This window comes from Sus scrofa, chromosome 6 (assembly GCF_000003025.6).
Source record: "Sus scrofa isolate TJ Tabasco breed Duroc chromosome 6, Sscrofa11.1, whole genome shotgun sequence".
Lineage (NCBI taxonomy): Eukaryota > Metazoa > Chordata > Mammalia > Artiodactyla > Suidae > Sus > Sus scrofa.
The window spans coordinates 138,984,351-139,002,511 of record NC_010448.4 but is presented as its reverse complement, the minus strand read 5'-3'; the positions used below and the strand labels follow the sequence as shown (position 1 = coordinate 139,002,511).

Genomic DNA, 18,161 nt, shown 5'->3' with positions numbered 1-18,161 from the left:
CTCCGGTCATTTTCTAGCTGTTGAAGACCCTCACTTAACTTCAACTACAGTCGTTATAATCTAACCATCAGGGGAAGCTTGATGAAACAGAGTGAGAAATAAGACATATGAATATTGCATAACGCAGGATTCACATAGTATAATCATTTCACCTCAGTTCTAATCACATTTACTCCACTTTTCTCCCTTGCTTCTTGTTGCATGTAGATTAAATAAATCATAATTAAATAATCATAATTCAAATATCTTAACTTGATCTCTGAGGCTTATTCTGTGAGCTCTGAAAAAGCCTGCCTGGTAACTTACTTGGAGACTAAAACAGCATCCAGGTAATTTCACACCACTAATCCAGCAACGAGAATGGATGCAATTAAAAGTTATCCTAAGTAAATTACAAGAAGTAAGACAATGCTTCATAAATGATCTTTAAAAGTCGAAGCAATATTTAAGAGCCCCAAATACAAAAGAACTACTAAAACTTATTCATAATACAGAATAGAGAAGAAACTAAGCTATAGGTTAGAAAATAAAGTCAAACCAAAAGTCAACAAAGGCTTATCTTCCCAGTAAGACCTTGGAATCAACAGGAAGAAACCCCAAGCCACGGGTGTTACAAAATATAAACATAATAGTCTTTGAGCATGACCTCTGTTGTAGTCTACCTGCTAATATATTTGGAGACCACCATTGCACAGAGGTTATTTCACACCATATGAAAAATGGGGAATATAGTGAAAATGTTTAAGAGAGATGCTCAATAAGATGATGACTGGAAATCATCAAGAACTGATAAAGAAGAAACCAATCCCTAGATGCATAAAGCCCAGCAAATATTAAGTTGTACAATAAAAATAAACTGATTCTTAGAATTGTCAAACATCTTCAGAAACAAACAAAAATTTTAGATTAAAAGTAGAAAGAGAGAAAAGAAAGGTGAACTATAAAGGAACAATTAGCCTGATAGTTTTCTTTTCAACAGCAACAATGGAAGCCAAAATGTGAAAAGTACACTCAATGAGATAGAAGAAAATATCTGTCAGTCTAAAATTAGAATTCCCAAAAAAGCATATTTCAAGTATGAGGGAGGGGTAAAAAAAAAGCCCCATAACCTTTTTATCCATTTTATTTTGTTTGTTTTAGTCTATAATTTTAGAGGCATTAAACAATATCTAGTGATCCTTGGCTATATTTTCATCTCTAAAATAAAACATTTATTTCAGTTCACAATAAAATAGGAGAGTGTAACTGATTCTAAAACAGATTCAACAAATGCTCCTATTTGTAGCAGCACTTATAGAGATCATTCCTGGGTTCTGCATTATGAATAAGCCTTATTCTTGGGCTTACTCTTGATGCTTTTTTAATCAGCCTTACTATTGATACTTTCAGGACAGGCTATAGCAGAGGTTGGCAAATCTGTTGTCAAAGAGCCAAATACAGATGGTAAATATTTTAGGTTTCTGGGCACTACAACCTCTGTCTCAACTACTCAGCTTTTCCACTGTCACTTAAAAGCGCAATGATAGACACTATATAAAAGACTGAGTGTGACTATGTTGCAATATAACTTAGTTATAAAATTAGGTAGTCATCTTTCAGGCCATCGTTTGCTGATCTCTAGCTATAGGTTTCCAAGTTCTGCTAGGTCAGTTATACATATCTACATGCTTTCTAGCTGCCAATATTTTGTTGCCCTCTTTCTCTTTACCCTTCTCTTGCCCTTTGCCTTTTTGAATTTTCATAGTATCAGTTTAATGGGATTTAAGGAATGAATAGAGACAAAGCAAAATGCCAACACAATATTATTTTTCATAATATGTTATTAAAGTAAAAATGCTAGAATTTTGTTTATGAATACACTGCAGATATAGATCAATTTAGGAAGAATTGATATCTTTACTACAATGATTAATCCTATCATAAAAATGATATATCCTTATATTTTCATCTTGTTCTAGCAATAATATTTGGTAGTTTTCTTTTTAGACATAATTCACATCTCTTCTTTCTTTTTCTTTTTCTTTTCTTTTTTTTTTTTTTTTTTTCTCTTTTGTCTATTTAGGGCTGCACCCACGGCATATGGAAGTTTCCAGGCTAGGGGTCTAATAGGAGCTACAGCTGCCAGCCTACACCACAACCAAAGCAATGCCAGATCTGAGCTGCATCTGTGACCTACACCACAGCTCAGGGCAATGCTGGATCCTTAACTCACTGAGCGAGGCCAGGGATCAAACCCGCCACCTCATGGTTCCTAGTTGGATTTGTTTACATTGTGCCATGACAGGAACTCCACATCTCTGCTCACATGGTGTTTGACAGCCATAGAAATGAATTGCTCAGATCTCCTTGAAGAGAAACCACTATGAGGATCATAGCTGACTGACAGACCCAGATACTGTTCCCTTGGATTCATCACTACATTTTTGCTGAGGCCATTCCCAGTCAGTGACTGAGGTACTGTAATAGTGTTGGCCCATTTCTGCCTGATGCAGCATTCCTCCAATGCTCAACTTATGCTCAGGGATTTCCCACTGGTCTGGCCTAGATTTTTTTCAGAGTTGTGTTGCTAAGTTTCCTTCTATCCAGTCCTTGTTCTCTCTCCCTTTACAGCTATCAGATCAACATCAGATTGGGAAGATTTTCCCTGCCTATTCCTATTTTTTCCTCTTTTGTTTACAAAGGTATTTTGCCCAATAAATTTCTTATATACTTAATATTTTCCTTGTTTGTATCTGTCTCTAGAAGGTCAAACCAACCAATGGTAGGGGTTTTATATGATTATAAATGGTAGCTCTTAATTTAATTTCTCAAGTTGTTGTTACTATATATTTAAATATTATAGTTTTTTGTACTATGAGTTTATTAGTTTGCACACCCACAATCATCACATCTACAGGAATTTACAATTTTATTTTTTCCTTTCTAATTTTTTAACTTCCTTTTTATTTTCTTTGGTTCCACTGATCTATGTTCACCATTACAATATTTAATAAAAATATAGAGTTTTCATTGCAACTCAGCAGGTTAATAACCTACCTTGTATCCATGAGGATGCATGCTGGATCCCTGGCCTCACTCAGTGGGTTAAGGATCCAGCTTGCCATGAGCTGTGGTGTAGGTTGCAGATGCTGCTCAGATTCCCCTGTTGCTATGGCATGGGCTAGCTATTAGCGCTGATTCAATTCCTAGCCTGGGAATTTTCATATGCTAAAAGTGTAGCCCTTAAAAAAAAAAAAAAAGCTAACAGGTGACAGACTTTTTTATTCTTGATTTCAGGGGGAATAAACCCAATTATTTCAGTACTAAGATGTATGAAAAGATACTATTATTAGATTAAGGAAGTTTCCTTCTAATCCTAGATTGCTAAAAGTGTTTTTTTGTTTGCTTGTTTAATCTTAAATGAGTGCTGAATTTTATCAGAATTTTTTAACTGATTCTTGTGCAAATATTTAGATGAATGTATACAGGCAGTCCTAATTTTAAAAGGTATTGCATTAATAAAACCCTGCACATACCAGAAACTTCACACAGTTCTATAGTGTATTTTTTTTATCACTGAGTTAATAAATGGCCCAAACTAATTAGCTGATCTGGGTTATTTCTTATCTGGAAGCTTAGGAAAAAATATCTTATTCTAAACTCATTCACATAGTTGGTAAAATCCAGTTTCTTGTGTGGGATTACGTACCTATTTTCTTGCTGGTTATTGGTAGATGGTCACTCCTAGATCATAAAGGTCACCCTCAGGTCATTTGAACATGGTCCCCTCTACCATTAAGAGAGCAACAGTATATCAAATCCTTCTTTTGCTTCAACTTTTTCTGATATCCTGTCTCACCATTAGCTGGAGAAAATGCTTGTTTTTAGAGAGGTCATTTGATTAAGTCAGACCCACTCAAATAATGTATTTTTTTTCAAAAGATTATTTTTTCCATCATAGCTGGTTTACAGTGTTCTGTCAATTTTCTACTGTACAGCAAAGTGACCCAGTCACACATACATATATACATTCTTTTTCTCACATTATCCTCCATCATGCTCCATCATAAGTGACTAGATGTAGTTCCCAGTGCCATATAGCAGGATCTCATTCCTTATCCATTCCAAAGGCAATAGTTTGCATCTATTAACCCCAGATTCCCAGTCCATCCCTACTCCCTTCCCCTCCCCCTTGACAACCACAAGTCTGTTCTCCATGTCCATGAGTTTCTTTTCTTTGGAAAGGTTCATTTGTGCCATATATTAATTCCATAATTAATTCTCTTTCTGACTTACTTCACTTAGTATGAGAATCTCTAGTTCCATCCATGTTGCTGCAAATGGCATTATTTTGTTCTTTTTTATGGCTGAGTAGTATTCCATTGTGTATATATACCACATGTTCTGAATCCATTCATCTATCAATAGACATTTAAGTTGTTTCCATGTCTTGGCTGTTGTGAATAGTGCTGCAATGACCGCGGGGGTACATGTGTCTTTTTCAAGGAAAGTTTTGTCTGGAAATATGCCCAAGAGTGGATTGCTGGGTCATATGGTAGTTGTATATTTAGTTTTATGAGAAATCTTCATACTGTTTTCCATATTTTCAATTTACATTCCCACCAACATATAGGAGGGTTCCCTTTTCTCCTCAACCCCTCCAGCATTTGTTATTTGTGGACTTATTAATGATGGCCATTTACTGGTGTGAGGTAGTACCTCACAGTAGTTTTGATTTGCATTTCTCTAATAATCAGTGATGTTGAGCATTTTTTCATGTGCTTGTTGGCTATCTGAATCAGATTACCTTAAGGCCAACTGATTAGTAAGAAACCTTAATGACATCTGTAAAACATAATTTTCTAGGTATATGTGTATAACACAATCATAGGAGTAACAACAGGGAGCAAAGATCATGTAAGCCATCTTGAAATTCTGCCTACCACAAGTTAGATGAGATGAAATGAGATTAAAGCTCACTTACCTTGGATCCTTGCAAAATGAGGACACATTCATTCAAAATATGCACAAATTTTACTTAACCTGATACTGAACAAAGTGAGGAACTTGAGGTATTTTCCCCCACTCACATTCTATTAATGTTATTGGTTTTCTAATGTTAAACTAATATTGTATTCTTGGAATAAATTTATGCTAGCTATAGTGTATTAACCACTTTATATGTCACGAGATCTAAATTTCTAATATTTATGATTTTTACATGTATATACATGGGACTGGCCGGCAATTTTTTTCTTGTAATGTTCTTGTCAAGTGTTGCTTTTAATGATACCCTGACCTCTCAAAATGACATGAAAAATATCCTCTCTCACTCTAGAAATTTTGGTTAAGATGGTGGTATATGGTCCCTAAATGTGAAGGACAATTCACCAGAAAAGTCATCTAGACCTGAAGCCTCTTTGTGGGAAGGATTTTAATAATGGATATAATTTTTTTGATGTATATAGGGATATTTGGCATTTTTATTTCTTCTGTCAGCCTGAAAATTCTGTTTCTTCAAAGAATTTGTCTGTTTTCACACAAATTGTCAAATCATTTGGCATAGAGTTATTCACTCTATTCACTTTAATACTTGTGGACCTACAGCAATGTTCCTTTTTTTCACTCTTTATCATAGTAATTTGTACTTTTTCCCTCTACCTCTTGATTATATCAGTCTTGCTGGAGTTTTATCAATTTATTAAACTTTGCAAATAACCAAATCTTGCCTTTTTAATTTTTATGCATATTTTCTCATGTTCATTATATGCCTGTTTCCTATTTCATCAATTTCTGGTATTATTTTTGTTATTTCTCTCAATTTACTGTCTTTGGGTATAATTTCTGCTACTCATCTTATCCCCATGAGACAGAAACTTAGATCCTTGACATGGCAAGCTTTCTCCTTTTTTATCAATGCATTTAGAGCTGCTAGGCAATAATTATGATCTTGTCTTTTGTTTTCATTTATGCTATGGCAGAAACTGATAGCCAGCATCCAATTCAAATTATCCCTTTCTGCCTTAGTAACAAAAGCCAAACTTCATACAAGTGGTAAAGTGGCCAGATAAAAGATCCTATTTCTTAGCATCCCTTTTCACCAGTGTGCCCTTATTACTAAATTCTGGTCAAGGAAATGTAAGAGGAAATGCATTATTCCCAATTAGGCTGATTAAAGTGGCCGTTTTAGTGGAGTGATGTCCCCTGTCACTCAGTACTTGCATAAGCCTTCCAGCATGTAACCAGATGTAACTACTGGAACTTTGGCAGCCATTCCGGAACACCAGTAAACTTGAGATAGAACACACAAGAAAGGAGGATATTATAAAAAGCTAAAGGAAACTTGGATTCTGATATTGTGTAGAGTCATAGGCTTGTATTTCTTGGACGATAGACTCATCTAATACAAAATGAAATAAAACTTCGCCTTAGCTTAAATCATTATTTTGAGGTCTGTGTTACATAGAACTGAATCCAGTTATGACTACAACATATTTACTCTTCTCTCTAGAAAAAATTATTCAATTAGATAAAGCTTTCATAAATTTTAATATAATACTGATGACTATGGGTCTCCATATTTTGCTGCTAGTCAAAACAGGACATATAACTGTCATATATATATATATATATATATATATATATATATACACACACACATATAAAAATATAATAAATAAATATTTAATCATGTTAAACCATACTACAAAACAAAGTCTTGTATCTAAGATGTCAATATATATGTGACTTTTGCTAAAACCCTAGCACATAGACAATTCCTACATTAATGCTACACAATTCCTAAAAAATTCCCACAAAATGAATTTATAACCATACCATTCAGAAAATCATAATAGTTAAATATTTTTCTTAAAAAAACAAGCTGAAATTTGTTTTTGAAATGTCCATCCCTACACTTTATCCTTTTTATCTGTCATATTTACTATTTGTATGTAGCATATATATATATGTATATACTAACAGTATACTACACTAATATTGTTGCACATATACTATTTTATATGCCTTATCATATGCTATTCAGTATTTTGAACTATCCTTAATTAACTCTTTTGATATGTAAATAGCCAAGTCCTTCTAACCATTCTTTCATGTTGTGATTGCAGAATATTTCATTTCTGCAACTCTCTTATATTTTTAAGAAATAAATACAGCTAGTGTATATCATTTTCTAAAATACGGAAGTCACAGAGATTTAGCTTATTAGAAATACCTGGTGAATGATGTTGGTAAACCTCTGTGTTGTGAGGGCACCCCAAAATAATAATCATGGAAGTGACATAGTTTTAAAATCTACCCAAATTCCTATATGAAACAGATATGACAACTAGATAGCAAAAACTTTTCATTATCTATAACATTATGTGAAAAGTTATCCTCAGGAAATATAGAATGTAAAGGAATGGGGAAAAATCACTAACACCCATAAGACCACTGTCCATCTGATGGATAGAAATAAAAAAAAAAATCTAAAGATACTTCCTGGAAAGCTTGGAGAGACAAGAATAGGAGCTAAATCCTAGAGAGTTTCGCAAATTCCAATAGTGTGTGAATACAGGGATTCAGTGGTAAGATCTGAGTATTCTGGGTGTATAAATCCACAGAGCTAACAATCCAATGCTTTTCTCTAAGTCAAAGCCCAAAACTGAGAATAAACCCCTGAAGACAGAATCAAAATTGAGCATCATAGAAATAAAGGAGAAAAAGAAAGAGAAAAAAAAAAGTCTAACACTAAAAAGGGAGCACTGGGACCAGAGAGAGAGAACTCAGAAAGTAAGCTATGATATTTTCAGAAACTACACACAGACAACAAACAAACAAACAAACAAGAATAGAAATAAGGAACTTCAGAATCTGAAAAAAGCCCCCTAAACTGATGAAAACTAATTTCTCATAAAAAAGGTCAATGGGATCACTATCTAAACCCATAAACAGTTATTACAGAGTAATTATAAAGCAAAAAGAGAATAATAAGAAAAATAACATCATTATAGACAATAAAAGCAAGCCAGACAGTGAAGCCTACAAAGAAGATAAAACTACAACTTATATCTATCAAAATAAACTTAAGTCCAGTTCTGCATATAGGGAGCTTCGAAACAGCAATTCCATCCTAACAACAACTACACAGCTGAAAAAACTGAAAAACCAGACTCTTTTTGGATACCTGAGAGGGGAGAACACAGGGCACACTCCTGCCCTCAAGATTTGTGAGACAGACAAGTGAATATAAACCATCACTTTTTACCTGAGCAAAGACTCATTAAGAGGAAACTCCCACCAAAAGCCACATCAAGTAGGAAAAAACAACTGTTGCTGACAAATTGCTGGCAGCTCATTGAGAGTTAAAACCTTAAGGAGGAATCAGCCACAAAGGGACTGCCACAATACTGTTAGATTTACCTCCAGGAGCTCCACCAGACTCCTGTAGTAAATATCAGAGGAAAATCACCTTGGGCTTATAGAAGTAGGAGGGGAAAATGAAACTAGAGTACTCTGTTCTTTTTAACAAGGCTTGCCACCAGGTGAATTTAATTAACTACAGCCAAGCCTAATCTGCTACAGCATTATGAGTGCTTAACTGACCTTCCACATGGAAGAAAAGAAATACAGCTGAAACTTGAACAACATGGGGTTAGAAGTACCAACCTCTCATAGAGTCAACTCTCCATATCCACAGTTCCATGTCCACAGAGTCAACCAACTTCAGATTGTATAGTACTATAGTATGTGTTTATTGAAAGAAATCTGTGCATAAGTGGATCCATGAAGTTCAAACCCGTTTTTCAAGGGTCAACCCTACTAAGCTCCAGCTAAGTCTAACAATCCAGTCACACCTAAGGGGGGAGAAAAAAATGAGAAACCCTTGTGAAGTTCACAGGTCATGGGCACAAACTCACCAAAAGACTAAGACTAAATCACTAGAGTATAGAATGCAACACCTCCCTACACCTCAGCATCAAATTACTAAGACCTATTTACAGCAGTTTCTTTTACATGGTTCATAATGTCCAGCTATCCAAAAAAAAAAAAAAAAAAATTACAAGGCATACTGAAAGGAAAAAAAAAAAAACCCACAATTTAAAGAAACCAAGCAATGATCAGAAATAAGTGGCAGAGATGTTGGAATTATCAGATGAGAACTTTGAAATAACTATGAATAATATGCTAAAGGCTCTAATGGATAAAAGTACATGAATAGATGGGTTTATAAGCAGAGAGAAAAACCCTAAGAATGAATTTTTTAAAAAATGGTAAATATCAAAAACTCTGCAATAGAAATAATATCTATGAAGGGCTTATTGGTAGATTGGACATGGCTAAGAAAATAATATATCAGTAGAATCCTTGAAAACATAAAGCAAAGTAGAACAAAAACCAAAAAAAAAAAAAAAAAAAAAAAGAACAGGATATCTGAGACTGTAGGACAACTACAAAGGTGTAATACATGTGATAGGGATACCAGAAATAGGAAAAATAAATGAAATATCTGAAACTATAATGATGGAGAATTTATCCAAATTAAAGTCAGACAGTAAACCAAAGATCCAGGAAGCTCAGGAAGACAAAGCAGGAAAAATGCCAAAAACTTCACATCACTTTCAAACTAAAGAAAATCAAAGGTAAAGGAAAAATCTTGAAAGAAGTCTACAGGGAGAAAAATCTTACCTACAGAGGAATAAAGGTAAAAAAGTATATATGATTTATCAACAAAAGTCATGAAAGCAAGATGAAATGGGATGATAATATTTAAAGTGTTGACAGACAAAAAAACCCCACCAACCTAGAATTCTATTCCCTGTGAAATTATCCTTCAAAGTGAAAAAGAAAGAAAAGCAAAAGCCTAGGGAATTTGTTGCCAGAATCTGCTTGGTAAGAAATGCTAAAAGAAGTTCTTAAGAGAAAAAAAAAAAAGTCATTATTTTATACCTACCAAAAGTAAGGAAGAGAATCAAAGATGGAATAAGTGAAGTTAAAATCTTTATTTTTCTTATTCTTAATCTGAGAACAGTTTGTATAAAACAATATACTAAATATATTTAATTATGTATATAATTAAAATAGATAAGATGCATATCTACATATACACATACATACACATATTGCTAATGTACATATAAGTGAAATAATTTGAGTCAGCAATACAAGGAACAGGAGGGATTATTTAGAATTTTTTGTTAAGATACTAATACTACCTGTGAAATGGTATAGTATTATTTGAAACTAGGCTTGGATTAGCTGTAAATGTATATTGCAAACTCTAGGGCAAACACTACAAATTTGGGAAAATAAAGAGTATAACCAATATTCTACAAAAGAAGAGAAACTGGAATCATATAAAATGCTCAATTAGGAGTTCCCGTTGTGGCGCAGTGGTTAACGAATCTAACTAGGAACCATGAGGTTGCAGGTTTGATCCCTGGCCTTGCTCAGTGGGTTAAGTATCTGGTGTTGCCATGAGCTGTGGTGTAGGTCACAGACACGGCTTGGATCCTACATTGCTGTGGCTGTGGCGGAGGCCAGTGGCTACAGCTTTGATTAAACCCCTAGCATGGAAAACTCCATATGCCGCAGGAGCAGCCCTAGAAATGGCAAAAAGACAAAATAATAATAATAATAATAATAATAAATGCTCAATTAAAACCACAAAACAAAGAAAAATATAGAAGACAAAATGAGAAGAAAAAACAATGGAAACAAATAGAAAACAGTGACAAATATGGCAGATATTAATTAAACTATTTAAATTATCACTATAAATGTCAATAGTCTAAATGTATAAATTTAAAAACAGAAGTAAGTACAATTTACATCTGAATGCTGAGCAACCTTCAACCAGATGGACCGGAAACCTTCAAAAAGATATCCTACTCCAGAAGACAAAGAGGAGGCCACATCAAGAGGTAGGAGGGGCGACTACATGATATAAGCGACCCCATACCTTCTGGGTGAGAAGCTCCACAGACTGGAAACTTCTTGGTTCACAGAGACTCATCTACAGTGTGAGAGTTCTGAGCCCCACATCGAACTCCCATGTGTGGGGATCTGGCACTGGGAGAAAGAACCCCCCCTAGCATCTGGCATTGAAGGCCAGTGGGGCTTGTGTGTGCAAGAGCTCCACAGGAGTGGGGGAAATGGAGTCCCCATTCTTAAAAGGCGCACACAGACTTTCACGTGCACTGGGTCCCAGGGCAAAGCAAAGTCTCCATAAGGAATCTGGGTCAAATCTGACTTCAGTTCTTGGAGGGCCTCCTGGGAAAACAGGGGTGAATGTGGTTTGTTGTGGGCAAAGGACATTGTAAGCAAAGCTCTCGGGATTATTCAGCAGCATGCCTTTCTCTGGAGGTCGCCATTTTTGGAAAAGCTGGCCCCACCCATCAGTTAGCACGGAGAAGGAGCAGGCAAACAACAATCCAGGTGGGATCGCAGCCCTGCCCCTCAGTAAACAGGCTGCCTAAAGACCCCCCCAGGCATACAGCCCCCTCTAATCACATCCAGAGACAGAGCTCCACTCACCAGAGGGATTAGAATCAGCTCCACCTGCCAGTGGGCAGGCATCAGCCCCTCCTATCAGGAAGTGTACAGCAAGCCCCTGTACTAACTTCAGCCACAAGTGGAGCAGACACCAGAAGTAAGAGAGGCTACAACTTTATTATCTGAAAAAGGTCACCGCACCAAAAACCTATAAAAATGAAAAGACAGAGAACTATAACTCAAATGAGGGAGAAAGGAAAAACCCCAGAAAATCAGCTAAGTGATCAGGAGATTCTCAGCCTTTAGACTGTTGATGCTGAAGACGATGCAAGACACTGGAAATAAACTGGAGGCAAAGATGGATAACATACAGGAAACACTGAGCAAAGAGATACAAGATACAAAACTTAAACAAGAAGAGATGCAAAATACAGTAACTGAAATAAATTCACTGGAAGCAGCTAACAGCAGAATACAGGAGGCAGAAGAACAAAATCAGCAAGTGGAGGACAGATTAGTGGAAATTGCGGATGCAGAAAGGAAAAGAGAAAAAAGATTGAAAACAAATGAAGAGAGTCTCAGAGAACTCTGGGACAAGTTAAATGCACCAACACTCTCTGACATAAATGACAGCAGCATCTTCTCAGATCCACCTCTTAGAGTAATGACAATAAAAACAAAAATAAACAGATGGGACTTAATTAACTTAAAAGTTTCTGCACAGCAAAGGAAACCCTAAACAAAACGAAAAGACAACTGACAGAGTAGGAGAAAATCTTTGCAAGTGAATCAACTGAAAAGGGATTAATCTCCAAAATTTATAAACAACTTCTGCAGCTCAATACCAAACAAACAAACAACCCCATCAAAAAATGGGCAGAAGATCTAAACAGACAATTTTCCAAAGAAGACATACATATGGCCAAAAAACACATGAAAAGATGTTCAACATCACTCATTATTAGAGAAATGCAAATCAAAACCACTATGAGGTACCACCTCACACCAGCCAGAATGGCCAGCATCAAAAAGTCTACAAACAATAAGTGCTGGAGAGGGTGTGGAGAAAAAGGAACCCTATTACACTCTTGGTAGAAATGTAAATTGGTGCAACCACTGTGGAAAACAGTATGGAGATTCCTCAGAAAACTAAACATAGAACTACCGTTTGATCTAGCAATCCCACTCCTGGACATCTATCCAGAGAAAATCATGACTCGCAAAGACACATGTATTCCAATGTTCACTGCAGCACTATTTTCAACAGCCAAGACATGGAAACAACCTAAATGTCCATTGACAGAGGAGTGGATAAAGAAGAGCTGGTACATGCACACAATGGAATATTACTCAGTCATTAAAAGCAACAAAATACTGGCATTTGCAACAACATGGATGGACCTAGAAATTACCATATTAAGTGGAGTCAGTCAGACAATGAGACACCAACATCAAATGCTTTCACTGACACATGGAATCTGAAAAAAAGGATAGAATGAACTTCTTTGCAGAACAGATACTGACTCACACACTTTGAAAAACTTATGTTTTCCAAAGGAGACAGTTTGGGGTTGGAGGGAGGCACTGAGGTTGTGGGATGGAAATCCTATAAAACTGGATTGTGATGATCATTGTACAAGTATAAATGTAATAAATTCATTGATTAATAAAAAATAATTTAAAAATAAAAACAGAGGTTAGAGAGTGTGGCCAAGATAATAGAAAAGCAAGACCCTAAGCTCACCTTCTCCCACAGGCATACCAAAATTACAACTACTTATAGAGCAACTATCTATAACAATGACCTAAAGACTGGCAAAAATATTTTATACAACTAAAGATAAAAGGAAGCAACCATATGAGATGGGCAGGATGGCAAAGATGTGATATAAAGGCCCCCCACCCCAGTAGGTGACCGTCAAATAGGAAGGTAATCACAACTGCAAAGCCTGTCCCTGAAGAGTAAGCTCCTCAGCCCAGAAATCTTGCATTGGGAAGAAAATTCCCCAGAATGCCTGGCTTTGAAGGCCAGCGGGCTTACATAAGAGAGGGCTGGAAGGCTATAGGAAACAGAGACTCTGCTCTTAAAGGATGTATACAAAATTTCACTTTGCTCTGAGTGCCAGTGAAAAGGAAGTAACTTGAAGTGATCCTGGGTCAGAACCACTTACTGACCTTGGAGATTCTCCAAGGCATCTGGAATTCCTCATGGGGGCATAGATACTATCAGCCATTTTGGGGAGCTCATTCTGTCACAAGGAATGAGCACATGCCATTATGAAGTCCTTCCTCTAGCCTATTAGCAAGTGGGCCAGCTTCAACTACCAGCATATACATAGTAGTCATCCCCACCACAAGAGAAGGGCCCATGAAACCCACATATGGGGCATCCCCTAGAGCATAGAGCCATGGTAACTAGAGGAGAGTATGCTGCTGGGCCCTGTAGGATGTATCCTACATAACGCTACTTACTCAAGACTGGGAAATGCAATCAAGTTACCTAATAAATAGAAATAAATACAGAGAATTAGGCAAAATGAGGAGACAGAAGAATTTGTTCCAAACAAAGGAACAAGACAAAACCTCAGAAAAAGAACTATACAAAGTGAAAATAAGTAGAATACATATTTATCTTTGGCTCACATGGAACACTCAGCAAAATGGACCATATTCTCTGCCAAAAACAAATTTAAAAGAACAGAATAGTAAAATATCTGTCTCAGAACACAACTAAATGAAATTCCTCATTAATAACAAAAAAATAGCTGGAATGTCTAAAAATGATCATATCAATAGATACAGAAAAAAAAAATCATTTGACGAAACCCAACACGTATTCATGATAGAAACCCTCATAAAGCAAGGAATAGAAGAGACCTTCCTCAACTTGATAAGAATATCTGCCAAAACTCTACAGCCAACATTATACTTAATGGTGACAAACTGGAATCACTCCTACTAAGATGAGGTCCAAGGCAAGGTCTTGACTCACCATTCTGGTTAACCATTGCTCTAGCCAATGCGGTTAAGACTAGCAAAGGAAATTAAAGGTATACAGATTGGGAAGGAAGGAAAAAATTGTCTTTGTTCACAAACAACATGGTTGACTACTTAGAAAATTTGAAAGAATTGATCAAAAAACCTGGCACTAATAAGACATGATAGTATCGCTGTAAGATAGAAGGTTAATACAAAAAAAAGTCAATGATTTTCCTATATCCTGGGAATGAACAAGTTAAACAACACAATATCACTTACATTAGCATCCCCAAAATAAAATATTTAGGTATAAATCTAACAAAAATCTACAAGATCTATTTGAGGAAAACTACATATAAAACTCTGATGAACAAAATCAAAGAACTAATAAATAAGAGGTATATCATGTTCATGGATAGGAAGATTCAAAATACACAAGATGTCAGTTCTTGTGTGGGCATTGATAAACTGATTCTAAAGTTTCCACTGAGAAGCACAAAATCCAGAAGAGCTAACACAATATTGAAGACAAAAAAAAAAAAAAATCAGAGGACTGAGAAGCTATCCAACTTTAAGATTAGTATAAAGCTATAGTAATCAAGACAGTGTGGTACTGGCAAAAGAATAAATCAATGAGGCAGAATAGAGACCTCAGAAAGACAGAAATAAATAGTTGATCTTGGACAAAGGAGCAATGGCAATATAATGCAGGAGAGATAGTCCTTTCACCAACGATACTGAAGTATCCATGTGAAAAAAAATCTATACATAGAACCTACTTTGTTCATGAAAATTAACTCAAAATGGACATTTGGCCTAAACGCAAAGTGAAAAACTGTAAAACTCCTAGAAGATAACATAGAAAACTAAGATAACCTTTGCTATGGTAAGGACTTTTTAGATAGAACACTGAAGACACTATCCATGAAAGAAAGAATTGATAAGCTTGGCTTCACTAAAATTAATTTTACTCTGTGAAAGACAAAGCTAAGAGAATGAGAATATGAGCTATAATATAGACTATGACAAAACATTTGCAAATGACATGCCTAAAAAAGGACTATGTATATCCAAAATACACAAATAACTCTTAAAAAAAATTCAACAAGAAGTAAATAACTCATTTTTTAAAGTCTAATACCTCGACAGAGAACTCACACCAAAAAAAAAAAAAGATACACAACACAAATGGCAAATAAGCATATACAAGGATGTTCCACACTACATATAATCAGTAAAATACAAATTAAAACAGTAAGACACCACCACACATTTATTACAATGGCCAAAATTCAGAACAATAATATCAAATGCTGGTTGAGGATATGGAGCAACAGGAACTCTCATTCATTGCTGGGGGTATGCAAATGGTATAGCCACTCTGGAAGACAGTTTGGCATTTTCTTATAAAGCTAAATAAAACTTTAACATACAAGGCAGCAATTGTGCTCACTATTTATCCAAAGATGCTGAAAACTTAAAACCTACATATGCACATTTATAGCAGCTTTATTCATAACTGCTAAAACCTGTAAGTAACCAAGATGCTCTTCAGTAGGTAAATAAAAAAGAAACTGGTACATCCAGATAATGGAGCAGTACCCAGCTATAAAAAGAAGTTAGCATATCAAACCATGAAAATGCATGGAGGAATATTAAATCCATGATCTTAAGTGAAAGAAGTCAATACAAAAAGGCTATACACTGTATGGTTCTAACTATATGACATTCTGGGATGGGCAAAACTACAGAGATAATAAAAAGATCTGTGGTTGCCAGGGTCTAAAAGAGGGATAGGGATGACTAGGCAGAGGACTGAGGATTTTAGGGAGCAGTAAAAATAAACAACATGATTCCATAATGATGGATATATGTCATTATACTTTTGTCCAAACTCACAGAATGTTCAATATCAAGAATTTACTGTAATGTAAAGAATGGACTTTGGGTGATTATAAGTCAATAGGAGGAATGTTTATAATGATGAGGGATGTTCATGGTGCAAGATGCCCTTACTCAAGGGTAAGGTCTAGGAGTATAATGGAACTATCTGTACTGTACCTTCTTCTTAAATTTTTTGTGTAACCAAACTGCTCTAAAATAAAATAAAGTTTAAGTTTTAAAATATAAACTAAAAGGTATCAAGAAAATGATAAAAGATATATAAGACCACATAAACTAGAATTAGACTAATTTAAAATGCAATGACAGGACTCAGATATTGCTTTTGAATGGATTAACAATGAGATCCTGCTGTGTAGCACTGAGAACTATGTCTAGATACTTGCAGTGGAGCATGACAATGGGAGAAAAAATTATGTATACATGTATGTGTAACTGGGTCCCCATGCTGTACAGTGGGAAAAAAAGTGTGTTGGGGGAAATAACAATAAAAAATAAAAATAAATAAATAAATTAAAAAATGAATTTTAAAATTCATTTTAGAAATAAATACTGGCCTAGAAGGAGCATAATTATAATGATCAGAACAGAAAATACTCCAAGAAAAACAGAAGATGAAAATAAGAAAAATTTTAAAAATTAAAAAGTAAAATCATTAGATAAGAGCTAATATACCATGATTACACTGAGTACCCTTTCTATAATTATTTTAACTATATATCTCCACTCTAAAGACAAAGAACCTTGCAACATATCTTAACTTTATTAAATATTTGTTGTTGATAGTAGTTTAGGTATAACAATTCTGAAACTATTCTGTGTTTATTAGGATTAAGCTAATGAGTAAAATTATTGATAATGTTGGCAACCAGAATTTATATGGTAGAAGAAGGGCAGCCGAATGCAAAAAGAAGAAGGCAATGAAGAACCTTCTTGCTATTTAGTATTAGAGGCATGAATATGAATTCATGATTTTAAAAAAATATCCATGTTCTATTCTGTCTGCTGAAACACTCTAGGGACCATGAACACTCCAGTAGCAATGAACACATTTAGCTCCTAGCTCTTAGTTCCTAAATATCATTCCCTACTAAAAATACTAGGTCTCTTTGGAAAATAGCTGTGTTCAGGGTTGTAGAAATAAAAAGAGCACAGTATTTTGGCTATGTTAAACAAAAGAATCTAACATTTGTAGATTTCACATACACAGTTTCATCTCTTTATAACTGATCACAGCAGTGCTGTTGGCCATTGGATATATATCCCAACCTCTCAATCAAGTTCAAATTCTTAATTCTTCATCTGTAAAATAGACACCAAACTCAAAAGCTCTGCTGTATTAAGTGATATAAAGTAAATTACAGTACCTAATATGGTACTTTGCATATACCACATATTTAATAAATATTTCCATTCTTTTTCTTTCTCACATCCTATTGACCCAACTAATAATCCTTCCTGTCATCTCAATATAGCTGCTCTTTCTTGAGTTTAGGAGGCTGTCAATCTGTTTACAATAATTCATTCTTGGATAAAAGTGTACCTCCCTTGTGCCATAACATTTATCGTAAAATAGTATCACTTTAAAAGCAAACATAATTAGGCATTCCCATTGTGGCTCAGTGATAATAAACCTGACTAGTATCCACGAGGATGTGGGTGCAATCCTTAGCCTCGCTCAGTGGGTTAAGTATCTGGCATTGCCATGAGCTGTGATGTAGGTAACAGATCCTGCATTGTTGGGGCTGTGGCAATAGGCTGGCAGCTACAGCTCTAATTCCACCCCTAGCCTGGGAACTTCCATA

The 18,161-nt window shown here is 35.3% G+C and overlaps 1 protein-coding gene across 6 annotated transcripts in view; it reads right to left on the bottom strand.

Moving 5' to 3' along the window:
* LRRIQ3 (leucine rich repeats and IQ motif containing 3) overlaps window positions 1-18,161 on the bottom strand; it is a 202,361-nt gene that overhangs the window by 150,134 nt on the left and 34,066 nt on the right. Inside the window, exon 5 of one of the 6 annotated variants that reach the window (XM_005656129.3) lies at window positions 4,670-8,837. The exons of the other annotated variants lie outside the window; for them this stretch is intronic. Within the exon in view, the coding sequence (XP_005656186.1) occupies window positions 8,774-8,837 (64 nt within the window). The 3' untranslated portion in view covers window positions 4,670-8,773. Of the gene's footprint in view, window positions 1-4,669; window positions 8,838-18,161 lie in introns of those variants that run through there. 6 annotated transcript variants of the gene reach the window in all.